Here is a 27,351-nt window from a genome sequence, read left to right on the forward strand (position 1 = left end):
GGGGGAGAACTGAGCCTGCAGGCGGGGGCAGGCGGGGGCACAGGGTGCTCAGGGACGCGCCAGCTGTCCCCACATCTCGGCAGGATCCCACTGCCGCCGAGGCTGGGGGCGAGCGGAGCCGGCCCGGTTCGGCTGTCCAGGGGACAGGCGGCAGCCCGGCAGTGCCTGGGCCGGGCGGTGGCACCGCCTCTCTCCCATGGCAACGGCGCGAGGCAGCGCTGGGGCCGCGGGCAAGCGGTGCTGGGGCGGTGGGCTAGCGCCATGGCCTCCCTGGCGCAGCCCCCAGCCTCTCGGGCTCCGTCTCGGGCTCCGGCCCGCTCCCCCGCACTGTCGCTGCCCCCCGGCCCCTCTCGCTCCGGCGGCGAGCGGCGCAGGAACGCTTCGGACGCCAGCGCGGACCTCGGCGCCATCCAGGTGAGCTCCCCCCGGCCGGGGGTCACCCGCCAGCCCCGCCGCCTGTAGCCACCACGGGCCGGGAGGTCACCCCTGCCCTGCCCTGCCCTGCCCTGCCCTGTCCTGCCCTGCCCTGCCCTGCCCTGCTCTGCCTTGCCCGGCCCGGCCCGGCCCGGCCCGGCCCGGCCCTGGCCTCCCCTCGCTTGGCTTGGAGGCTGAGTCGGGCTGAGAACAAGCCCCAGTTTGTGCTCCGCACACAGCCTGGGTGTAGCCGGCCGTGGACAGATTCATGTTGGTTCTGTGCGGCACTTGCACGTTTTAAGGTTTAAGCACTTCTTAAGCACAGTCTAAGTAAAAAAAAATAAAGTGTGACTTTTCCAGGATACACAGTTAAAATCCGTGGATCTGAATCACGTCATCAAACTACTCGAAGATTCAGAGTCAGTAAGTAAGCTGGATTCCTTCTTAGTTCAGTTACACAGGTATGAATGAAGTACAGAATAATATTTTATGCAATTACTGCATTGCCCACAGAGAATAAACCACATAGCACTGGTGGTGGGGCGTACAGATCACAAAGCTCAAGTATGTGATTTGGAATTTGAGCACTGCTGAAGATGTTCATTGTAACAGGGAATGGTATCAACTATGTTTTTATATATAATTAAATATATATTGCATATGACCCAGTACATTCTTACATGGGTGCTCTTTTAAAAAAAAAAAAAACAAAACCCAAAAACCAACCAAACAAACAAAAGACATGCATTTAAAAACTAGAAATGCAAAATTTGTATCTTATCTGGGTGTCTTCAGAGTGCTGAAGCCTACACCTGAGAAGCCAAATATACACAGGGTTACTGAAAATATGTCAGGAATGCATGTACTTTCCCAAGTTAGCTCATAACATTTCTTGGAGGTACGTTAAAGGAAGGAGCAAGACACAAAGTTAAGTGTTGGAAACAAATATGACTACCTAGGGACACTGGAGAGCATAATCTCATGGGCTTCCACTGGCTGGTTTTAGTGTCCAAAAGAAGGTTTGGCAGACTAAATTAACTAAACCATCAGTTATTTTTGATCTAAAAACCTAATAATTTATGTTCCTAAACCAAGAACTTGGTTAAACATACTACATTTTAAATTAATGACCCACATAGAAGTAGCTTGTGTCCTTTTTTCCCCCTTTTTGTTACAAAACTGATGGAATAAACTCACTGACTGAAGAAAAATATGTTAGATGCTATTGTTTACTGCTTCTCTAGAGAGTATAAGATATATAGTAAAATGCCCTTAGGATTCTGGGCTTGTAGATACCTGAAACAGGAAGTTGCAGTGCTCTTGCCCAGCATGGAGGTGTTCAGAAGATCTGGAATGGATCTTGTATATCACTGACACACCCTGGCATATCTCGACTTAAGTCGTTTTCAGCTGTGAATTTGCTGATTGTTGTGGTGGCAGAGCACTTGCCTTAAGACTCTTGGATCTACATTTTTTTGTACATCTGTCATGTGTGGCATAGGTTTGGTTTTCTCTGTTGCCTTTCGTGAAATCCCAAAGAATTTAAAAGAAGGAGACCACACATTTGAACAAAACATAGGGTTTTAAAAACCTCCTTAGTTACAAGAGTGCAGAGTCAATACTTGAAACACAAAGCTTGATCAAGAAGTTAATCCCACTGCAAAGCATTTTAGGAATTTCATGGTCTTGTGATTTTTAAATCTGGCTTCCACTTTCATTTAAACCTAAAAGCAGATAAACATTATCATTTAATGTTCTAAAGCAAACCACAATTAAAACCTGATTTTCATTCTTTTGCTTAAGAAAAATACAGAAAAAGAACAGCTGAAAACTCTCAAAAAGGTAGTCAAGCGTTTTGAAAATGGCCTTGTATCCTTTTTGCCGCTGTAAAATTCTAAAGTCGTGTTGCTTTTTGTATGAAAATACTCTTGACTTTCAGCAAAGCATTTTATGATGTGCTGTGCTTCCACATGTAGAGCAGTGATGGTCCTCGTACATTCTCATCATTGGTATTGTGCACATAGCAGAAGTTGGTAGGTTAGCAAGATTCTTGGATCCTAGATTAATTTTTTATGAAATTCAGTAGAGATCTCACCTGTACAGTGGTAAAAGTATTCAAAATGTAATTAGAGTACTTTCAACTCAGACTAGACAAGCATAATAGTTGTCAGTGCCTAAGAAGCAGCACATAAAATAGCAGTGACTTCCAGAGATGAGGCATTTTAAAGAAAAACAAAGACTAATTTATCTGAAATTTATTTAATATTTACAGTACAACTTGAACAGCTTCTAGTAATCAGTAGTACTAGGAAGGGTGAAGGCATATAGGAAAAATCTGATTAATTTTGTGTAGTTCAGTTAATTACCATGGTGATTTAAGCTATCACATTACTCCACAACTGAGTTACAGCTACTCACTTGCAGGCAATTTCCACAAGTCAGTGGATTGGGAGTAACTTCTCAGGTTCAGGGATCTGTTCAGTTTTGATCTTGTGCCTCTACCCTAAATTAGATAATCTCAATATATTTGGGTCCAGATTTTCAAGCTTCAGGTACTCACCTGGGACTAGAGCAGGAAAGAATTTAAATACCTCAAGGCTGTCTCAGAATTTAGATACATAAATCTGACACTGTGCTGTAAAAACTTTTCATCCCATATTTTCAGATATTCAGTGCTGAGCTTCCAGTGAGTTCAGCTGATAAAAAAGACAAATCAGATTTGCAAGAGTTGTACTTCTGTAAAAGTAAGGATGCTCTGAAAAGCCTAAGTATTGACATGTATGCTTTATTTTAGACCTATAACTTTGAAAGCATTGTCCTTGTTTTTTCATGGTTGTGTCTTTGAAGTATGATAAATGCACTTTTCAACTTTTTCTTCTGATTTTTAGCAGTACAAGCAGTCTGATTTCCTTAACTTTAAATTAAAAGCCCCTTCAGGATTTAGCACAAATAATTGAAATTCTTAACCTGTGTGCAGAAAAAATTAATGAACAAGAAAATTTCATTGAGCCCTTATGTGAACTTATTAAAATATGTGGGTAAGTACTTGAGCTTTTCTTTCAGAGATTTACATGCTGCTTAATAACATGTTCATACATTTTCTAAGACAACTGAGATACCCATTCATCTATCTATAAGGCTTCTATGTCTGCAAGACATCTATTATATCACACTTCCTTTTCCTGAACTGTATTTTCCTGAAGTCCAGTTTTTGTTGGCATGAAGGAGGCACCCATTTTAATGCTTCAGGACCTGTGGAGCTGCACATTACATCATTCAGAACTGTTGTAATTGGCCCCAGCTTGCTTGGAAGCAAGATTCCCCAGGGTATCTTGCTGCCTCGTGTAAATTGTTCTGGGACTGCTGGCCTCAAAAAATTCAGCAGACAAGTCCTGCGGAGGTACATTTTGCTGTTTCACATAAGGTCTCTGAGTTTAAAAAACCTGGGTGACAAAAAGACACCTTAATACCTAAAGATAAGCTTTACAAAATGATGACCCATATTGCAGAAGAGAAAGAACCACAGTAATTGGAGAATTTGGCATTTTATCTTAAAATGCATTGCATTATATTTTTTATATCTTCATTGTCATGTGGTACTTTAAATTATTTGTAGAATTAGGTCTTACTCAATCTTGGCTGTAGTTTTCTCCACCTCATTAATTTAATTGAGTTACTTATTGAAAGCTTGTAACCACAGTTACTCCTGTATTTATAGTTGAAGAAAACAAGGAAGAGAAGGATTAAACCGCACAAAAATGAGTTGCATAGTAAACCAGGTATTCAAAGAAGTTTTTACATGGCATCCTTTCGGCTGTTAGGATTAATAAACATAGCTTAATTAATAAACTTAGCTGAATCTTTTCGTTCCCTGGGCACCATCGCTTGTACTGCTTTCCTTTGCTGCCACACAGTGGCGAGTGAGAAAAAACATCCCAGTTTCATTTTCTTCAATGTTCTGCAGAAACGTGACGTAACTGAGAAGGAGTGTATGAAGTCAATAAAATCTAATTCTGAGTGAGACTTCTTGTTTCTTACAGCAGTTCAGCAATAGTTGGGGTTTCTGCAATGAATATATTTTGGAAGATTGCACTCTTGGGTTTTGCTTTAGTTTCTGTACTGTGGAATTTCCATCTCAATTCACTACTACTTCATAGAACAAAGAAAAGCCTGTAACTAGAAGGAGGGGCTGTATTTAAAATTTTCTTTCAGATAGTAGAGCTCCTGTAGTAAAATTTTCCACTCTTTCATAGCTGTTTCTGTTTACCTGCCTTCTTCCCACTTCATTCAATGTCTGTTGCTTTCCTCACCAACCCCATTTATCCCATTATTTGCTTTCTTCTCTCTGTTTCTCTGGGTATGTTTGCAGAGGTAAACCTACCGGAAAGCTGCTGGAGAGGTCATAGCATAATATTGTAATTTTTACTGATTTTTTTAGCACTTACATGTTTATGTCATATCTGAGTATTTTGCAAACGTTGAGTATTTCTTAGCATCCTGTTTTTCAAGAAAAAATTTCACTAGGCTATTTGGAATCAGTTTATTTGTTTTATTTTCAGTGTTTTCAAGAGGTTTTGCCCAGGGATATGATGGGTTTTTTCCATCTCTGCACATGCCTGAGCATAGTCTAGCTCTGCAGTGGCTTGATAGTGCCTTGGTTCAAGGATTCAATATACCACACTTAAATGATATTAACTTTTCAGGATTTCTTAATTCACCAAATATGAATTATAGGATTGTTATCTAGGAACATGTACTACTCATCTCCAAAATGTAGTTGCCAAATTATGGAAGTGGAACTTTCAGTTTCAGCATTGCAAATAATGTATTTCTCCTGGGAAAAGTGTCTTTATTTGCAAAAAAATACCAGGGAAGAAGGGAAAAGCTATTGAACTTTTCTGGTGACTTGATTAAAGTGTTCTTCTGCAGTATTTTAAGCATAATTGTAGTATTTTTTAATTTCATTGTGCAGGTTACCATTTCAAAAAAAGAAATTTTCTGATGAAGTAAACTATTCTGTGGCAGTTTCCAAATCCATTGCGCAGCTGGGTGAGTGTAAACTGATATGCCACAATAAAATTATAATAATGCCATAGTAAAATTAAGTGTATTACTAACACAACTTTAATTTCTTGTTACCTCCTTCGTATGTGTAAGTAATTTCTTTCAATTATTCATTAAGTTCTCTGTGCTTTTTAATGTTGGAAACAATTCTTATTGCAGCTTGCCTATAGATTAGCTGGCACTATTACCTATTTGTCAGTGTCAGAAGTTATGTGAGGCAACTTTCTCAACACAGCTGAAGAAGTAAATCTGTCTGTATGGGCTGTGTCATTTCATTTTGCTCTGAGAAACTGGTGCATTACTGTAAACACTGAAGCCTGGGTAAGGGGAATATGTATCCTTCCCACTTCTTTGAAACCAAGTGACAGAAACAAGTGACAAACAGTAACTCCTGACTCCCAGCTCGAACTTTCAAAACCAAAGGCCTGCCACCTACAAAGATAAAATAGAAGTCAGTTTATTGCTATGCCTTACCAAGAGTAGCAGTCTCTGACTTCAGCCTCCTGCTGTATCTTTCAGAAATACGTTTTAAGAGAGCTATTATGAAAAACATGTCAAAATCATGTCTTAATATCACTGAACCTCTTATTGCCAGAATAACTTTTCATGACCTTGTGTGTCATATTTGTAATTTTCAAGTACAGTATTGCAAGCACTGTAGATCAGAAAGGATTTGGAATAGAGCAGGACTGATAAGTCACCTCACTTAATTCTGTGATTTAAATGGCAAAGAGATAGCACAATCATCCTGTCACACAAGAAAAACAATTATCCTTGAAATAGGTGAGAAAAAAATAATTTTTGGAAGTTTTTATTTTCACAGTGCCAAGTAGATAGAAGAATGGCCTCCTGGGTTCAGACACAGATTCTTTTTAGAGTAGCATGTCCAGAAAAGACAATAAAATCTGAAAAAATGTTTATTATCCTTGTTATGCTCTGTTGTCTCTCAAACGAATTGTCTTTATCTCATGGAAAAGCACCACTTTATGTGCTCTTTTTATGTCATATTTTGTCTGCTAGAAGAAGAGTTTCTGATATGGTAGTGATGACAACAGCCTAGTGTAGTACCTTGCTTCTGAATTTCTCAACTCTGGAATAACATTCAGTCTCTTATAAGGGTCTGTAGCCATAAAGCAGAGTTGATAATTTTTGTCCTCTCCATTGTGGGTACTTTGAGTATTTTATAATCAAACTCTGAGTGAAATGATAGATTTGTAGGGGGAAACACAAAGTACTGTAAATAGGAGTATTAATATTACTTTTTTAAAAAGCTACAAACTTTGTAAATTATTTTTTACTTTGTAAATTACTTTTTTTTTCTATTTCTGACAGGTTATTTGATGAGGGTTCCAAGCTCTCAAGTTAGAATACAGATCTGTAAATGTATTGTTAGCTTTTATAATACGAAGCAACCAAGAAAACTACTTTCAGGTAAAGCATGGTATTTCCACATGTCATGAGAGATCAAGTGTTCATAATCCCAGCTACTTTGTAATGCCTCTTTTAATTAGCGATGGATTATTTTTTTATTTAGAACTATTATTACAGTAACTTTTGTTATTTATAACTATTGTTACTGTATGTCATATATTAAACATACAGCATTGGCAAATGTGCAGTTAACATGTTTTAATAGAAATCCATGCACAAAATCTGAAACTAACTCATCAATGTACAAGTAATTAGTTGCTACACTTATGGGATTGGGATTAAATAGTACCCAGAAAATGTGAAATGGTCACAGGTTATCTGAAACACAGATAATGGAGGAAGTTAAGATGAGAATTATAAGAAGGGAAAAGTAATTTTCAACTTTGTATATGCAGCCTGGAGAGAAGCAGCTGTGTTTTGACTTGTGCTGCTTGTGAGGGAGTGATCTGAGCCAAACTAAATTTGATTGAGTTCATATTGTATGGACACATTTAAGCATAAGCTGGATGTCAGTGTGCTTCCTTGTGTGTTCCTGTAGAGTGGCACTAGTACCTGAGCCCTCTTGATAGTTTTCATTTTGGGAGGCCTTAAGAGGCTGCAGCTGCAACAGCCCTGACAAGAATCCAGAAATATGAAAGCATATAAATCTGATTTTACCTTACAAGACTCAAATCCTGTAGGCAGCCCTGTGAATATTTGGTTGTATGTCTGCAAATAGTTCCATCAAGATAAGCAAATGTTAAATATTGAGAGATTTCATTCTTCTCCAGATTTAGAAAATGTCATCTCAAAAATAAAGAATGTATTTCAGTCTGATATTTTAAGTCAAGTTGTTCATCTCTAAGCATATATGTAAATGTTGCCAGTTTGATCCTACAGAGTTCTCTTACCTATGAAGTTATGCCAGCCTAAAGCCTATCACAATGAATACTTAGTTAAAAGTTTTTTCATTGTGTGCATTATCTACGTTCATCAGTCCTCCATTTCATGTCATTTAATACATATTTTTAATCTATTTAAGATAAGCTTTACTTTCACAAGTTAGCATATATAAATATAAATTTCTTTTCTCAATGCTCTCTCTTTCCCAGTAATTCAGTAATGAAATATGGATTTGCATATGCAAGAACAAAAGTAAAAACAGAGGCACATAAGAAATTCAAGCTTATAAATTAAAAGTTGGATTCACATATTTTAAGTAATAAAATAGAAGAAATTAAGTTTCTAGTAAATAAGATACAGCAGAGAACAACTTATTGCAGGACCCAAAGAATATGTTTTTCACCTCTAACCCTGGTTGTTTCTTTAAATTCTAGGAAGCAATTAAATTGTCTATATAGCATTTTAGTCTTCTTGAGAGCAGGTCTATTGGTTATGCTTCAGGCACTTTTAATACCTAAATATAAGAAAAACAGTTCTTGTTTATTATTTTTTTTATTTGTTATAAGAAATATGATACTTGGTTTGCAATCCTTTCTTGAGAAAGGGTGAATATTTTATGAAGCAACCAAATTCTGACTATTTACTGCATTGTAACTAAAGCTATTATATGTGCAGGTTACCAGCCAACAAGTGCAAACTATAAAATTCAGATGGCTGAATTAGGAGGATTAGCAGAAACTCTTGTTTTGTCACTAGCATTAGTTGAAAATCAACTTACTGAGAAGTTGTGGGTACTTAAAGCTCTTCAGCATCTCTCCAGCTCAGGTTAGTACAAACTGTTCTTTCAACAGCCTCATTACCTTTGATCTTAGATAATTTGTTCTCTGAACATGCCTAAAACAATTACTAACTTACAGGGAATTAATTATTCAGATTTTTATAATTTCAGGAGTAAACTGCAGGCTCATGATGAAGGCCCAAGCAGCCAGCAGAATCTGTTTGTACCTAAATGGTGTTGATCCCTCAGGACAGCTGGTGTTCCGCTCCTCAGAAATCCTATGGAACCTGTTAGAAAGCACCTCAAAAGAAGAAGTTGTTAATCAGCTCAGTAGCTTGGAATGTGTACAGTAAGTATAGGGAAGCGTTTTATGAATTAATATTCTGATTTTGAAGACATCTAAAGCACTCCTGTTGTGTAGGATGTTGTTTGAAATTAATTGGGAGAAAGTACAAAAGGGGAATGGAGGCCTATCATTAAGTATTTATTAAGTTTTCAGTATTAACACATTTGATTCTCCAAAATGGAAGCACTACTGAATCAGAACTCATAGCCAGCACCTGTGATTTAGACCCCTCAGGCATCTGTTTCAGCAAGCTAGATGGCACTGGGGCCTGTGAGATGCCAGGAGGTGATACAGGATACAAGAAGGACCTGCCAGATAGCTTACAAACTCAGTGGCCAGAGTCCCACTAAAAGCTCATCCAGTCAACTCCAAACATTTTTTCTTGTCAAGCCTCTCTATTTAATGAACACAGCTATTCCCTACTAGCTGTTTCTGTAGGAGGCAAGAGAGATCAAGGTGCTCTGCTGCATAGTGCAGGAGGTACGGCCCTTTCTGTTGTGTTGTATGTTGGTTCATTGAACCATTTTCAAGCTCACATGCTAGGCTAGGTAGGGCACTTTTACTTCACTGTTTAAATGCTTATGCTATATAATCAGCAGGAAATTCTATGCTATGGTAAACAAGGCTTAGTACTAGATGGCCTGGAGTAAATAGCAGGGTCTCCCTTAGTGAGTTACAACTATTTCAGATTAGACCATTTCTTCACAATAATCAGCCAACTGCATCCAGTTCTGTGCTGGAGTGAATATTACATCTTTCTATTAATTAATTGTAACACATAGAGTAGAAGGTGCAATTTGTAATACATGCACCTTACATATACACTTAAATTGGATGTCTAGTAGTACACATAAGAATCCGTTTCATTATAAAGTTTATTTCTCTTGCAGTTAACTCCTTTTAAAAAGTATGATGATGAATGAGGGCTCATATACCTAGAGCTGTCTAAATTCAGAATATGAAAAGAAAATGTAAATGCATTTCACTTTCTTTGAAGTGCTTTGAAGGACGCATTTGTAGAGCTTCTCATGCACGGGTTCCGGCATTGTGATCGTCAGCTGCGGAATGACCTCTTGGTGATTGCCACATTACTAGCTGAAAACCCAGGAGCACCTATGATTGTAAGTATTTATAATTATATTCTAGGGGGTAATGCTGTTATATATACTCAGTATTTTCCTCCAGTGCTTTCCTCTTTCAGAGGCTTACTGAGCAAGAAAATATTTTTCTTTCTGTAATTCCCTTTACCTCAAAGAGACTTCAAGTTTTGAAGTCATCAGCCTGGGGTACTACCATCAACCATATTTTATACTTAGAAAATTACACTGATACTGCTCATGTGCAGAAGTAAAAGGCAAATCCTGTATTCTTGTACAGATTCTCAGATGTACCATTACATTACAGTGAGTTTTGAATTAAAGCTCATTTATTGTCTGAAGATTCGCAGGTTGTGTTCAGATGGCCCAAATTCAACTGAAGTATCTGTGTATCATAACCAGGAACAGGACAGGTCCTCCAAAAATCAGCTCAGAACTTCTAAATAAGATGCTGAGAAAATAATTAACTAGATGCAGTTAATAAGAGGCACATGCCTTCTAAGACTAGGTCACCTAAATGTAGTCCAGAATGCACTATCATGACTTGTCTAAAAAGTAGGTGATTCATTCTTCTGTAGTATTCTGAAGTTTTTATATGGAAACTGCACAGAAGTTGTTTGAGATGTAAAAAGCTTCTGCAAAACTGACAGAATGACTTGATTCTGTGGGGATGTTTGTGTAGCTCTGTTTGTTGGGAGCTGGTGCAAAGCTCTGGGGTGGCTTTGCCAGAGTACTGAGACCATCTTATTTCTTTGGTTGCTCAAGAGCAGTGTCCTGGTAACCATGGCTTCTAATCACTTTAGAAACAATGCCCTTTTGCCTTAAACAGAGACACCCTCTGGCCTTGATCCTATCTGTAGTTATAATAAACATAATTATCCTTCTGTAAGTTCTCTAGGAGCTGTGAATTACAAGATTTTATTTTCTGAATTTTTAATAGGTAGTATTTTTAAATGCATATTGCTCATACGTGCAGTTTTCATATGCTTACGTGTAAATGCACTGAAGATAGGTGTAAGTTATGAGTACACACAGCTAAATGCACAAACTTGTATCTTCTGATGATCCAGATATATAAATGTACATGTGCAAAAGTGCATTTTCAAAAATACAAATCTAAGATTACTAAAAATACATATATATGTATATATATAGTAGATTATAGCAGTGAATACATGTATTTGGGACTTCCCCATACAAGTTCAGATTTGTACTGAATGAGCCATGGGTTTAATTAATCGTACCCTTAGGACTGTAGTTAGTTGGTATTGTACAATGTCCAAGTGGTTGATCTCTTCTTTGATAAGAGGTTCTGCTGTAGGATATCTTTAACTCTTATGTTCTGAAAAAAAAAGCAAAAATAAAATTAAATCATAAGTCTTAATTTCACTGCAATTTAATTTAATTAATGTATGTTTTTTGAATGCCTGTTAGGAAAGCGGATTTACTAAGCTGTTAATAGTACTTGCAACATTTACAGAAGGTAAGAGATTCTTGTATTGTACAATTACACTATTATTACTTTTAATTTTAATTATTTGGTAACTTATCTACAATTCCCTTCACAGTTAAAATTCCCAATCCCTTGATAAAAGGTCTTAAACTGACCTACTGTTATGAGGACTTCGAACTGAAAAAGTTACTATTTAATTTAATTGGAGTCTTATCTAAAGACCCATGTGCTGTACAGGTAAGTTTTAACAGAACAGAAAATACAGTAAGCAAGGTCAAAAGACAGGGATATTATTTAGCTGTCCACCTGGCATAGTGCTGTAGACTGAAATCATCTGTTCTCCAAATCAAGAATCCATATGTAGGTAGCTTCAGACCAAGTCCTAATGTTTGAAAGCAGCATAAAGTTTCTGTGTTAGGAAAGCTGCAGACCTAGACCATTCTAGGAAAATTAGCTGACAAGTGACTACAAAGCATTATTGAAATACATGTGAGAAGCATAATAAGGTTTAACAAACCAGTCTGTGGGAGTGCTACAGAATATAAACAGAGTTTGTCTGTGCTTGTAGTGTTTATGACATATTTTCTCAATAACAAATAATTTTCTTAGTATAGGACAGATAAAGTTGACTCATTTCTTTAGATTTTTGTTATTTGCTTATGAAACCTGTAAGCTACCTGTCTGTCTCTTTGTCTTGACTCCAGCTCCTCAATGAAAATGATGTGATGCCAGCTTTGCTTTGTTACATAAAACCAAACCAAAAGCCTGGATTTCATGAATGGTCTGCTGCTCAATATGAAGAATTACAGCTTTTTGCAATTGCTATTTTAGCTTCAGTGGCTCCCATATTAGTAAATAAGTATTTGTCCTGCCAAGGGAATACTCTTCTCCTTGTGTTTCTAGAATGGTGTATAGGCCAAGGTCAGTAGATGCTTATGACTTTCATACAAAATAACCTCAAAACACGACTCAACTGGACTCACTTTCTTTGACAGAAAGGAAAAATGTAAAACTTACAATTCTTTATGTAAAATTATTCTTTACAATAGGTCACTTAGGAAATTAATCTTACTTAAAAAAACCAACCATAACATATTTTTTTGGTACTGAAGGATAAGCTGGTTCCCCATTCTCTGTGTATACTGATATTACTTCAGTTGTGTAGGCTTCCACACATCTCTAGGTTCTAAGCTAGTAAGATACCCTTACTGTGGCAACAAGTCCAACCAGTCCAGAGCAGGACATGTACATCTCAGATTTAGAGCTGTAGACATGAAGACAACTTCCAGAGTTAAGCTGGCTTGTGGCCATCAGCTAAGAGCATGGATTAAACAAAAAGATACCTATTTGCACTCAATTTCATGGTCTGGATCTCTGTGGATGGATATTTTTCATTATAAAATTAGTAAGCTTTCCTAGAAAGATGTTCATTTGGCTCCAATGGAGATCAAAAAATTAAAAATACATATGATGCCAGAGAAGATACTTTGAGTTTTGGACATTGTTCATTAGCCAGTAAGGTTGAGAAAAGTTGCTGTAATAATTTTAAGTATTCTCCAAAATCTTACCATGCAAAAAAATGCAGCCCCAGAAAGAAAGGCTTATTACTAGATGGTTTTAAACAAGAAGCCTTTCTAACATTAAGGGATTTTTGTTTGGTTTTAGGTTACTTACACTGATGAGTTGTTTTTTCTTCTGAGCACACTAATATTCTATACATACTCTGTCTGCCAACAAACATTTCTTTGTGGTTGCTCCGCAGATCCTTTCTTTGGTCAAAGTAACAGTTTCCATGGAACACGTGGTCGTGGCAACAAACTTGCACAAATGCGCTACAGCCTGAGAGTTCTGAGAGCTGTTGTGTCCCTGTACGATGATGCCGTGAACCTCAATTTGTGTGACCAGGGAGCAATTGGCCAGCTACTGGGTAAAGCTCAGTTTGTGTTGCTATACTTAAAATAGTACTTTTATGTTGACCCCAAGTAGGCTCGTGCTTTCTTGTGTCCTGTGGTTTCAGTGGGCTACCCCTTTGACTACTTGAAAACTAAATTAAGATGTAATTGATTTGATTTTTAATTCTGTCACAGTTCAACACAGAGAATTGAAGGAATTAAGTAAAACAGACAGCTGTGAAAGCTTACTTATGTAGTTTTGGAATGAAAGCTGCCTTCTAATCTTTTATTACACTGCATTTGTTACATCTTATTTTCATTGTGGTAGCCACTAGGAACTCCAGCTGTGAGTCATGATCTGCCCAAGCTTATTATGGTGTCACTTTCCACAACTTCTCTTTAGGAAAAAATAATAAATAACAATGTGCTTTTATATGAATGACATTATGAAGAATAAAAGCAGAATAAAAATGCTTAACCACTACTTGTGCACTTCAGAACATATTCTTGTTCAGTAACACATACCTACTGTTAAATTTTGCTCTGAGTTCCAATATACAGTGTTTTAAGTTCTTTTTTTACCATAACAAAAAGTTCCCAGTAGTCTGAAAGAGTCATACTGGCAGGAACAAAGTCAGATCCTTTGGAATTCAAAGACTATGTTCTGTTAGAAATCCCATAAAAGAAAGATTTTATATCCTCAGTTAACAGTTGAACTCCAGTGAAAACTCTGTAATAATTTGCATATTTTATTGAAAGCAAAATTGAAAACACTGTACCTTATAGATGAGATTCAAGTAACTCTCTGTGCTTGTGTCATTGTTCACATAGTGAATCCAAGGCTGATTTTCTCAGCAGTGGCAGTATTTTATATATCTCCCACGTTTTCACAAATGTTTGTGAGGTTGTACAGTAGAGCAAATCACTAAGTTCGTTGCCTTTTTCTAAACGTTCCCTAATTCAGATCACTTCTCTGAATTCATTGCCTTGGCACATCACAAAGGGCAGCACAGAGTCTGAACAAGGAAGAATCAGTACAAACTGCTAGCAAAGTCCATGCAACTAAAGCATCAGAGTGCTGTGCTCTGTAAACTATTGTAAAACACTGAGGATAATACTGAATTGCATAAGTACTTTCCTTTAAAATCTCTTAGTGTGAATTTGATTTTTTTTTTAAATCAGCAGCTGTGATAAACTTCTGACTTGTGTATATGACATTCACATGTATAAAATACATTAATTTATAGACATCCTTAAGTATGCAGCAGACAAATCCAAAGAGAAAGAAGATGCCATTCTACTGGAAATCCAAGCTGACATATTTTTTATTTTGTCTGTTCTCTGTGAAAATGATCTCCACAGAAAGGTATGTATCTTTCTACCTCATACTCTGCAAAAAACATCAAAACATGGCACACTTTCAGTTAAATTATACTGTATTTTCTTTTAACTCAAAAGCAAATGTCAATTGTAGTTCATCACTAACAGGTCAGGGCTGATAACTAGTTTTTGTGACCATGGCAGTTAAAAGGCAAAATGACTTAATAATACAATTTTCTCATATATTAAATGCTAATTTACTTAACTTAATATATACAAAAATGTGTTCTTGAATAGGATTAACAGATTGGAATACCTGAAAAATCTTTTTCTTACTTATAAGGAATATATGCTGCTCTAACAAGTAGGCCAAATTTATTACAATATAAATATTTACATTTTCATTTTCTTGAATGTAGCCATTCATGAAATATTTAAGAAACATAGTGCTTTAATTGACATTTCCACAGGAACTCTTCAGCTATGAAGGAGTCGATATACTCATCCCATTCATTCAGATGGATCCCAAGAAGTTACATAGTGGATTAGGCCACAATTCTCTCCTCTTCAGTGCCCTTGACTGCTTGTGGTTAGTAAAGAAGTATTTTAGTGGCAGCAACTCTTTAAAACTGGCAGCTCTTGTATTTTAGGTCTGTAATACTATGGTCTTTCTCTGCACATATAGGCCGTCCTTCTATTTACAATTTGTTAAAAATCCTTTCATACATTTTGACTAATTAAAAGTGATACAAAATAAATGGAATATTCTGCATGTATTCTCTTCTAAATATGGAATCAGTATGACAGCCTAACTCCCCACACAGAGTGATCTGACAGGCAAAGCTACCTAAGACTTTTTAAGAGAGATGCATGGTTAGAGTCTGTAAATAACTTCAGAGAAGTGAACAGGAGAAAATATTAACTAAAACCTGTGTAAGCATAAGTATGTGTGTTTGTAAACTGGCTCTATTGGGCTAGAAATTTTTGAAGGATTGCAGCATCAGACTGAGTGAAGAACAGCTTCACATTATACACGGAATAGTGAGGAAGCTCAGTCCCATAGTTATGCTTTTTTAAAAATATGTAAACTTCTGTGAGAGAAGTTACCTTCTGTTGCTTTACATTGCTCAATAGAGTCCATAAGAAACAATTGCTTAAAGTTGGCTTAAAGTAAAGGCTTGGTGCCAAAAAATAACACAATTGTACCTTCTACTCCAGAGTTGTACAATTGTCAACTAGGAAACATGGCAGAGATAAAGTATATAAGAGACAGGTAGAAGCTCTGCATTCATCTATTCCAGTACATAGGAGGATAACCAAAAGTTAATTTGTTTTAATGCAGAGGTTGATAAATATGTGGAAAGCCATATGATATGTTCATCTGAGAGAAGTCTCGATGCAGGAGACCCCATCTGTTTCTATGTTAAGGACCACAAGTGAAGAAACAGGGGAAGGAAGTCATAGCACCATTATGAGGAAAGGCTGAGGGAGCTGGGCCTCTTTAGTTTGGAGAAAAGGAGACTGAGGGGTGACCTCATCAATGTTTTCAAATATGTAAGGGGTGAGTGTCAGGGAGATGGAGTTAGGCTTTTCTCAGTGGTGACCAGTGATAGGACAAGGGGTAATGGGTGTAAATTGGAGCATAGGAGGTTCAAGTTGAATATCAGAAAAAATTTTTTTACTGTAAGGGTGACAGAGCCCTGGAACAGGCTGCCCAGGGGGGTTGTGGAGTCTCCTTCACTGGAGACATTCAAAACCCGCCTGGACACGTTCCTATGCGATGTACTCTAGGGGGCCCTGCTCTGGCAGGGGGGGTGGGACTAGATGATCTTTCGAGGTCCCTTCCAACCCCTAGGATTCTATGATTCTATGATTCTATGAAAGGAAAGACTTGCCAAAAAACTTGTCATTCTTGTCTCACCCCCTTGATACTGGCAGCAGTATTCAAGCAGACCTGCAATAAGCCAGATCAGGGACACAATGTAGCTAAATTTTAGCTTCTCTTACAGTGTTAATTTTAGTTCAAATATCTATTCTAATCCAATTCCTTGTGAACCTGCCAAGTTTATTGGACTGCTACAAACATGTATGTACCACTTGCAATAGAGGACTGAGCAGTTAAGTCAGGTATATCTAGTTATACAATATAAAAGAAAAACCATGTGAAACATGTTTTTTCTACTCCCTGAAGGTAGAAGCATATTGCATGCCAAATATATATTTGCAGTTCAGTAAATGAGATGCTTGCAGAATGTTCTAAAGCATTAAAAGGTTTTTACATAATGAAATTATTTCTGCTTAAGGTCCTGTGTCATTGGATGCTATGTTGCAGAGGATCACTTTCTTGAAAAACATGGCATTTTTCTCCTTCTGGATTTGTTGGCAGTAGGTATTTTTATTATTGTTACAGAATGAAAGAGTAGAGAAATGAAAGGGTAGAGTAGTAATGGAAAAATGCATTAAATTTCATTATAGAATCTCCCAATATTATTATAATACTAATAAAAAGACCAGTGTATCTAATTCCCTGAGATGGGAAGGTATTCCCAAACAGGGCACCTGCTTAGAAATGATTGGATGGATTTTCCATGTATCTTTTTAAAAAAAATAAATATCTGACAGAGGGTTTTTTAAATTTACCAAAAATATGGTCTTTTTAAAAAGAAAACGAAATATGCTCTTATTTTGGATTACACCTCTGTTTGGAAATCACCTCAATTCTTACTTCATATTGAAGTCAGTAAGAGCCGAATTACTGTGCATGTCAAGGCATTAATATTTTTGATGTTTAAAATTACTTTGCATGTGTGTTTTGGATGCATAGCTACTTCTGTGGAGCTTGGACAAAGAGATGGCACAGGCATTTCACCTCTCACAAAATGAGCATACACCTCCCCTGGTTTGTTCCCTCCACATTCTTGCCAGCTGTACTGCCAGCCTCTGATTCTCTTCCTGCAGACCCTTTTCTTCTCTCAGTTGCTGCTATAAGGTCTGAGTAAAAAATTGAACAGGTGGTTTGTGGTACTGCTCAGTCTTTGCCTGTAGAGTCTGTTTCTCGCAAAAATAAAGCTTTGTAGTTGTATTTTCTCCAGCATGTGAGCCTAGAGGCATGCAAACAAAGCCTCTTGTAAATCTACAGACAGGTATGTGTAGCTTGTAAGATCCTACACTCATTCCCCTCCAGTTTCTTGATTTATAGAACTCTGCCTGGCGAGATTTCAGAAACTTGAAAGATTTACACTTCATGTGCCAGCATTATACAAATAGTTTGATGAAAAATTTATAGCTACTTGATTACATGATTTCTCTTATTTTATGAAGGTAGGCATTACTGTGTTTTGAACAGTTTAAAACATTTTTCCTTTTCCCTTCACCAAGTCAAAGCAAAAGAACCTGTACAATATAATTCTTGGAATCCTGGTTGAATTTTGTGACAACCCTAAAACCACATCACACATCAATACCTGGCGAGGGGAGGAAGATCAAACAGCAGCTCATCTTCTAATAGAGTTATGGAGACAGGAGGAGTTAGATCTAGGAATCAAACGGGATCAACATGGAAGGATTGTTGGTAAGTTTTATGATGTATGTGAAACTGTGTGCAGTTCCACTGAGTAAAAACAGTGTTTGCTTTTGCTGTCTGAATTCTGACAAAAGTAAATGAAAGTGTAACTTTATGCTATAGTTCTTACCAAAACCAAAATACCTTCTATTTCATTTAGTCTGGCCGCTAGATGGCATTTTTCTCATCAGCTAGGAGTGAACCACATAATGAGTAGCCATGCTTAGGATCCTGACCAGTGTTTCTAATGCTGGACAGTTTAAACTATTTAATTTCTTCCACAAGTGACATTGTATTTTATGTTGTAAAAAGAAGTAGGGAGAGTGCTGTGGTCTCACAAATTTTGAGTCATGTTATTTAACATTTTCTGGCCCAAGCTATGTTCAAATTCCTGGCTAAATTATCAGAATTACCAACAGTGTCCACAAAGTAAGATGAAATTTTCTTCTAAAAGTTCTTCTTCTGCTAAAGTTCTTTATACTTCGCTACCTAGAAAACGTTTCTTTTAAGTTTATTAATAGCTTTGGGAACATGCTACCTCTTCATTCTTCTGCTTTTTTGTATTTTGAAATTATTAGACATGAAGAAACCTATTGCTAGCAGGTTCCAGAAACAGCAAGAGGTCATTTCCGTGCCTGCCAACCGGCCCAGCTTTGCCATTGTAGAAATTTCAGAAAATATACGGGCAAAACTTTATTCATTATTGCACAAGCTAGGTAAGACAAGTCAAATGCCTTGTCACTGTCACATTTGTCATTAAACTGAACTTGTTCACTGGCAATCAGTAAGGTCACTTAAAAAAAAGATAAAAACTCAGAGATGCATCATCAGCACTCAGTTACTAACACTTGCTCATCCTGTTCTTTGAATTCCCTATGGATGGGGATTTTAAATCTTCCCCAGTACTTTACTGCCTCTACCATTAGGAAGAGTTTTCCTAGAATTAAACCTAAAATTGGCTTGAAACATTCTGTATTTTGTTTTCCTACACACAATATTGTTTTCACATATTTTAAGCCTTTTACATTTAGTTCTGTTGCCCTAGATTAAGAAATACTACTTTCTCCTGAGGTTAGTCACAGGTTTGATTTTCCAACAGAACCTGTAATTATTAACTGTTTCTTTTCCTCTTCCTCAAGTCTTTTCAGTTGGTTCACATTTTTGATCTGTAGTGTCCCAAGCTGAACACAGAATCCAGCAGAAGCCTCACAGCCAAATAGAGCTACATTCCTCTGCTCATCTTGTAAGAAGCATTCTGACAATATAACAACAGCTGTGTTCTTATAGACATGGTACTGTTTGCTTATTTGACTTAGGATATTTTACAGTCATATGCCATGCTGGATTTGTACACATGACTATTCCTACACTTAGAATTTTTAATTTGTCCTTACTGAATTAAATGCTGTGGGTTTAGATAATTTTTCAGGTTGGCTAGATTAAGTGTCATTCTAATATCTTCCTAATGCCATCTTGTTTGCACGCTCAATATGAATACTTATGAATACTTATTATACCCTTGTCTGAAAACCTAAAGTCAACATGGTCAACATGGATGGTTCCCCAGCCATAACATTTCTTACCTGCCTATAGACAAAATCTAGGTCTTAGTTTTCACTAATTCACACTGGATATTAATGTTTTCACTGCCACCATTTAGCTGTATAAACATTATCTGTTTAATTATTTGTTTCACTCTGTTGAAACAATATTCTGTGGCTTGTCCTTTTCCCCTTTTAAAAATAGGCACTAAGTTTGTTTTTTCACATCCATCCTGCACAGATTCAAAGATGATCTGTAGTTTTCCTGAGATTCCTTCAGCTGGTTCCCTGAGAACCAACTGGTTTAAAAACATCTTTAGTTTCTCTACTAAACTATAGCTAGTTGTTTTCCTGTTGTAACCCAGTTTTGTAGAACAGCTTTGAAACAAAGTACTCGACACCCTGTCATGTGATTCCCTCCTTGCCTACTTCACAGCAAACTCTCTGCTGAATTGCATCTTTAGAAACTGTGACCTGTGGACTCAGCTGTATGTCTGCTTTACAGAAAATCAAACCCTTACACAGAAGCACAACAGTGCACGAACTACAGCACAAAAGTGCAGTATTGTCCTGGCCTTCCAAAGGATTAGGAGGTCACTGGAGCCACTCATAAGTAAAGAGTTACTATAAAGTGAATTTATTATAGAGAAAAAAGTTTTCTATCTCCAAAAGCCTGCTCAGGATTATGAGAGTTTGGTATATATGTGATGAATATTTTGCTTGAGACTATATGACAAATAAAATAGTGTCTTTTTTTAGAATGTTGTATTTTAAGGTATATCATGCTGTTAATACTGACATGTTTAATATTCTTTTAGGTTTTAGAAATTTACCTGGCTTATCTGCTAAGGATTTTGTCACACTTGCTATCATACAGCATTATATTGACTTTAAAGTGAGTATTGTAGAAGAAAATATTACTACTGTATCTGTAGTAATAGCAAGTATATCTCTGGATACAACAGACAAATAATCCTTCAAAAGCTGTCACCTATGTCACATGTTGCCTCTAGTTTCACAGAGAGGGTAAACCAGTAATTACCATCAAAAGAAACAACCCCACCACCACTGTTGCAACGCTCGCCAGACTCTTCCTTTCTATGATGTTCTTATAGGAAATAAGAACAGGATAATAAGTTTTGTAGGAGCCATACTGCTCAAAAGATACTTCAGTTTATACCAATTTTCTTCTTAGGAACAAAGTCTGTGAGAGCATGAAGTGTTTAGGAACCTGCAGGGCTTGATCTTTAGTTGATAATTCCAATTTCCCTTTGTGTATCATGTTGCAATTTGCTCTGATAATGTGCACGGTCTGAGATTTTAAAAAGCAGACAGTAGGACACAACACTTTACTTTTGTAATCTGGTATCCTGTAGGTATCTGTATTTCTGCTGAGTTTCTGTATTATCAGCATACCTGTAATTCCTTTGTGGAATCAAGTGTGGGCTAGGGAAGGCTTAGGGAGGATTATCATGAATGAATTTGGCACAGCATTAGTGCAGAATAACCTTTTATAAAAATTTTGAGAAGTGAAACAAAAAGAAATTATTGCTCTATTATGTTTTGATAAATGGAAATTTTAAAAAAATTAAAAAGATACAATTATCATACACAGGTTGGAGAAGTTTGGAGTGAACTGTGTGCAGAGATAAAAGAAGAGTTCAGGCCTGTTCCATCAAATGAGAAAGCCTTGGAAACTATTGCAGAGATATCAGAAGATACTGGAAGAATGGTTGCTGCTCTGCAAACTGAAGTGCTTGAAAGTCAACATTACCAAGAAATACAAGAAGAGGAAAAAGCATACATGAAAGTAAGACCAGGAGTATTTAAAAAGTAAAGCCCATGTAAGATTTTTTGTCCACTTATATGAAGATTTTCTTACTGTTGAAAAATAATGTTGAAAATGTTGAAATGTATAATGTTGAAAAATCTATATGTGAACACTGCTTGAAGACATTTTAATCTGTTTCAGCAGTACAATTTTAATTTTAAATTGCATTAGGATAACCTCCATTCTCCCAATTTGAATAATTTTGCTAGTATTTAGAGATTAGCACGGAGATTAGCATGGAAAAATGAAGCAGCAGCATCAGTTATGCACCAATGATGTAATGAGAAATTATCATTATGCTACTATAGAGGTGTACCTGAAGTATCTATTGCAACTACATCTGCTTCTTAAAATGAAACATAAGCCTTTGTTACAAGCTCCTTTGGCTGAATATTCACAGAGCTTCATTATTTCAGAAACAGGTTTTTGTGCTTACCAGTATGCTGAGAGTGAGTAGAGACAGACATTTTCCATCCTTGGTTGTAAAGCAAGCGTTTGGTGTTTTTGCTCTTCTGCTATCTCACCCTCTCCTGTTTTCTGAGAAGATGAGGTCTTCCAGTTGTCTAAAATTTCACACTTTTTTTTTTTTTTTTTTTTTTTGAGGGATTGTCGTGCATTATGACGCCTGCACTGGTTCCGTCTCTTTTATTCAGCATGTGAGAGTGAGTGTATACAGAAAGTATACCTGAAAGAGCTAGGGCTCTTCCAGTATCTTTGTTGGAAGAGGGGAAAATCAGTTTGCATAAAGAAAGTAAACTTTTTAAAAAAAAAAAGTCTTTAAATTACAAGTACATTACTTCAGCTTTATGATTCAGTCTCAGGTGAGAAAGATGAGCCAAGATAGCCAAAAGTGCATAGTGAACATAGTATTCAAACAGCACGAGTGAAGAATTCAGAGAAACTCATGAGATTATGTTGCATCTTGTAAATCTCTTTTATTACAGATCAAAGCAATCCACAAGCAGAGAGAAATGGTAAATAAATCTTGGCAAAATTTCTTGACTCGGACATCAAACTATGAGGCACTCAAGGTGAGAAATCTGAGTGATGGCATGAAATTTACGTTCACAGCATAGTTATAATGTGAAGTTCCAAACACATTTCTTAAGGAATTATGAGGAAGAAGTTATAGTAAGTTATATATTCACGCAGAGATAGAAGAATGAACCATAAGATGTACTGGCAAAGCTATGCAATCTTTGGTTTTTTTTTATTTCCAATTACAATCACAAATTGGGGATCAAGATTGTTTATGTACTTGCAAATGAGGAATGTGTGTGTATGTTTATTTGTCCCAAAGCTGTTGAAACTAAAAGTCTGGTCATTCTTACTTTATTTTATTTAGTAGTTCGTTGGGGGGTTTTCTGGGTTTTTTTTGTTTTGGTTTGTTTTGGTTTGTTTTGTTTTTTTAGTACAGCAGATATCTTTCAGAATGAGAATATTTTATGATTAAAGGAGTTTCTTTTAACAGTATTTATGCTTTTCCAAAAGAACATTTAAAAAATATTGTAGTCCTGGCTAGGACTAAGTTGGAGAAAGAATGAAATCAGACTTAAAAGAAATGCTTTGGCAGCTGAATTTAATTTTTCTTCATTTCCCAAAGCAGATGCAAAAGAGAACAACTTTCTTCATGCACAAGCACCTCCCTGGCCTGTGGTGAAGGTCTATGCTAGAATTAGAAATGATAAAGGTCCAGAAAAAGGGATTTGGAGAAACCACAGGCTCCTTAGTTTTAGCTGAGTCCCAGGGAAGCTATTTTAAGCACATGTGGGATAAGAAGGTGATTGGTAATGGCTGGCATGGATTTACTATGAACAAGTAATTCCTCGCCCACAAGATTGCCTTTTGTGGTAAATTTTTTGTTCTGGAGAAAGAGGAAAATGGGTGTTCTTTCCCTTAGCTTCACCAAGGTTTTCAGCACAGTCTGAATTGTAGCCATTGTAGTAGAGGGGAGACCTCTGAGTGCAGATGTAGCCAAAATGGGAGCATACGGACTGGACTACAGAGAAGTGAACTCCATGTTGGATAAATACCTGGCTGGATTGGTGGGCTCAAAGGAGAGTGGTCAATATTTAAAGTTTAAGTAGCAGTCATTTTTAATTGATACTCCTAGAGTCCTTAATGTTGATCCTCTTTAACATTTTCTTTAATGATTTGGATATTGAATCAGTATGCTTGCTTTTTCATCCTGTTCATGCGTGACACTGAGGAAGTAGATTTGCTATTCAGAAGAATCTTGATAAGCTGAAGGGATGAGCTGACCAAAAGCTCTTGAAATTCAGGAAAAGACCATGCGAAGTCAGGCATCTGGGGTGCACTACGGTTGTCATACATCAACACGGCATGAAGACTGACTGGCTGTGTACGCTATGCATGAGGTGACAACCTGAACATGAGGCAACAGTGCTCTCTAGTGGTGTTAAAGGCTAACAGCATATATGGCTACATTAGAAAGACTATAGCCCAGGGGCTATATTCCCTTCTCACCCTTGTGAAGCCATGCCCATTCTCAGATCCCCAGTACAACAGAGTCGCAAACCAGAGGAAGGGTACTTATAATTAAAGGTCAATGGAATTATCACCTCATTTATTCTGGCATTTTGTTTGTATGGTTTCTATCGAGTGTAAATGATGCATTTCATTGTGATTAAAACAGTTCTGCCTTTTTTCTAATTATCTTTAGAAAGCAAAAAGACTCCAAGAAAAAGCAATAGAGGGTACCAGATGTAGATCGAAGGCTCAAAACAGAACAGCCCATTCTACTGATATTAAAGGCCTCAACACAACAGTAAGAAATCCCCAATTACATTATTTTCTTTTCATTATTGTATAAGTGGTTTGGGGTTTATTCTGACTGTATATGTGCTGCTGCTTACTCTTTCTTTAATAATATTTATGTTGACAAGTGCCAATACGTCAGAAAGAATCTGCATCTACTGCAAAGCACCACTTCCCCTTCTGGTATATCCTCTGACAACAGGTAGTTGGTCAGAATGAGATTCAGATCTGCAGATTAATCATAAAAAGTGTGGGCAAGGTGGTCCCTATGCTACTTTACGTGTACCTCTTGTGGGACAGCTTTTCATGAAAACTTTACTGAGTTCAAGACTTATTGCTGAGTAAATCTGTCTGATCTCTAATATGTCAGTAGAGTTGTCCTTTTTCAGTAAACATGTCCCTTGCTATCTGAAGATGAGTCAGGTTTGTGGGTCTTTTTCTTAGGTCTATCAGTTAATTGATGTGAGAGAAAATAAAAGCCATGGTTAAGATCTTATCTTGCCTTTACCAGAATATTTAGATGTGGAGTTTTGACAAGCTGGGGTAAGATGTGGGAGAATCTCCATTCCAATCAGTAACTGCTGTTGAACTAGCTGGATGATTTCTGTGTAAACATCACAGCTAAGGAGGATTTTAGGGGGAGAGTTAGCTTCTTAGTTGCTTATAAGAAGAGAAACAAGAAAAAACAGAAGTGCTTTGTATATAAATATGAGTACTCTTGAAATTGTTGCTAGAGAGAAAAAAACATTGTTAGATTTTTTTTTAAGACTTGGAACTCAAGCAAAACCTATTAATTTCTTCAGAAGAAGAACTTTTAACAAGAAAATATCTTCTTAAGTCTACAATCAGTATGTCAACAACTGTAGACAAACACAAGGAAAAACTTTGTCTGTTTCCCAGGAAAAGTGTATTAAGAAAATTAATACACCAGCAACATCAGATAAAATTCCTTCTGTACATTTTTTAGAAGAATTACAAATGACAGATATGGCTGGCAATTTTTTTCATTGAAAAATCTTCCCTACTCTCTACCAAACACCCTTAGTAGAGAGAGAGGTAAATTAAACTAAGGTGGTTGTTGTAAAGCAGTTAAGGTCAAGTAATCAAACATATGAGGCAAATGCCCTCAATGCCTTGTTTGTTTTAGTAGGTCCTGGTTAAACAACAGAGGTGTCACTCAGGGATTTTTATTGCCAGACCTGAACCTGTTCAGTATAAAGAGGACTAATAAGTCAGGGAAGTGTATGTCTGATTCAATCTTTGAGTTTTCCTGGAACACTAGTGATAGGCAATTGCATCCTGAGAGGACAAGGGCCTGTTCCTTTTTTTTTTTTTTCTTTGAAGTATTGGTGTATAGTGAAATTCTGAGGACAAAAACTGTGGCTGATATTATATACAAATCAAAATAATGTTGCACAACAAACTCCCACTGTAATGAAGGCTTGATTTGCTTTTGCTCTATTCATAAGATCAGACATGAAGGCAGAAAAACAGAGTACATGCAGGTACCTGCTCAAAAAACACTCTCTTTTCATTTGTATTGATGGGAACAATTTGTGAATTTAGTATAAAGAATAGCTTGAGTGGACCTTGGAAACCTCAGCATGTATCTCCACAAGCTGAGTAATATTTTTGAAAGATAGTTCATGATTTAACTCTCATCTCATTTTAAATGCTATCATGAATGCTAAGCAATGCATTTATTTTGTATTTCAGATTGGACCTGGTCGCTTAGTAACTGTTGAAAGTACACCTCATCAATTAACTGGAAGGGCACTGGCTGGTACAGACCTTGCTGTTAGAAAGCTCTCTATTTGTGAAGGAGCCTTAAAAAAGATCAAAAACAGTTAAAATATTGGACTGGAGAAAGATTCGGTACCTGTAGACTAGATAGTGCTTTTAATATTTTAGTTGACTGTAGATAGACTTCAGATACAAGATGAAGTCTGTAATGCTTTGATGAATTGCAGAGAACATCCTGAGAGTAAGATCATATTTTATCTTAACTAATATAAACATGGGGATGATTTATTAGTGAAGTACAACACACAGTATGGTACAAAGGTATGTTGAGTCTAATAATTTTGTGTGCTAATGTCAAGTTACCCTGATCCACTATTTAGATTTACATCTCTTGTTGACACATTCTACACACTGCAGCTAAATATCTCTTTATCTGAGCAGGGTGATGAACCTTCACATAAATGCTTTAAGTTCTTCATTTTCCTGAATACTGTACTCACAAGTATTTGTCCAAGTCCAATTTGTTTCTTGACTTGCTGCCTTCAGCATTGAGGTTTCTGACTTCTCTCAGTTTTCATCAAAAGGCTCATTAAAAAGTTTGTGTCAACAGCTGAAAAGCCGGAAATGTCCATCTCCTCATGGGTTTCTCATGGCCTTTTAGCTGATCTTGCTATTCTGATTCTTTCTTGTGTTATTGCCCATATTGTCTCCAGGAGGAACTCATCCTTTTCCACCCTAGCAACTACACAACTAGTTGTATCAACACAAACTTGTGAGCAGCAGACCTTTTGTAGATTACTCACTTTCTAAGCTATTGTCCCCATTCAGAACTTGGACAAAGCCAGAATTTGCTGTATTACAAGAGAGCAAGATTCCCTGAGGCTGTTTCTTCATTTCAATACCACTTGCCATCCAGTGCCATGGCATAAATTGCTGTGACATTCCAAGGGGTTCTTTAACATACAAGCTCTGGCATGTAGTTGATGTCATTTTTGCCTGTAAGCAGCATTTTGGGAAATGTACAAACTTTCACTTTGTTAAATGTCGTCATGAAAAATTGAAATAAAATTGAGCTAAAAAGTTAGAACTTAGTTACCAACTCCCTTTTTTGCTTCCTAAAAGAGGGGCAGGGAGGTGAGGGAAAGTGGGGTAAGAATTTCTTAAAAATCTGCTTGTCCCTGTAACAAGACAGCAGTGCTGGCAGCAGAAATAAAGGCAG

The 27,351-nt window shown here is 37.0% G+C and overlaps 1 protein-coding gene across 3 annotated transcripts; it reads left to right on the forward strand.

Moving 5' to 3' along the window:
• On the forward strand, positions 1 to 27,219 carry CFAP69 (cilia and flagella associated protein 69). 3 transcript variants are annotated; one of them, XM_071735192.1, is made up of 24 exons: positions 3 to 414; positions 775 to 837; positions 2,218 to 2,283; positions 3,343 to 3,452; positions 5,387 to 5,463; positions 6,811 to 6,909; positions 8,467 to 8,616; positions 8,741 to 8,918; positions 9,913 to 10,036; positions 11,447 to 11,495; positions 11,581 to 11,702; positions 12,170 to 12,386; positions 13,228 to 13,392; positions 14,605 to 14,723; positions 15,148 to 15,266; positions 16,981 to 17,062; positions 18,056 to 18,248; positions 18,818 to 18,955; positions 20,599 to 20,675; positions 21,396 to 21,590; positions 22,556 to 22,642; positions 24,295 to 24,399; positions 26,106 to 26,172; positions 26,961 to 27,219. In XM_071735192.1, the coding sequence occupies exons 1-24, from the start codon at positions 262 to 264 to the stop codon at positions 27,059 to 27,061; spliced, it is 2,856 nt and encodes a 951-aa protein (XP_071591293.1). In that variant the 5' UTR covers positions 3 to 261; the 3' UTR covers positions 27,062 to 27,219. The 3 variants fall into 3 exon arrangements, with proteins under 3 accessions (XP_071591295.1, XP_071591293.1, XP_071591294.1); XM_071735193.1 differs by having other exon boundaries at positions 6 to 414; positions 26,106 to 27,219; XM_071735194.1 differs by lacking the exons at positions 11,581 to 11,702; positions 12,170 to 12,386 and having other exon boundaries at positions 1 to 414.
• Positions 27,220 to 27,351: the final 132 nt, after the last annotated feature.

This window comes from Heliangelus exortis, chromosome 2 (genome assembly GCF_036169615.1).
Source record: "Heliangelus exortis chromosome 2, bHelExo1.hap1, whole genome shotgun sequence".
Taxonomy (NCBI): domain Eukaryota; kingdom Metazoa; phylum Chordata; class Aves; order Apodiformes; family Trochilidae; genus Heliangelus; species Heliangelus exortis.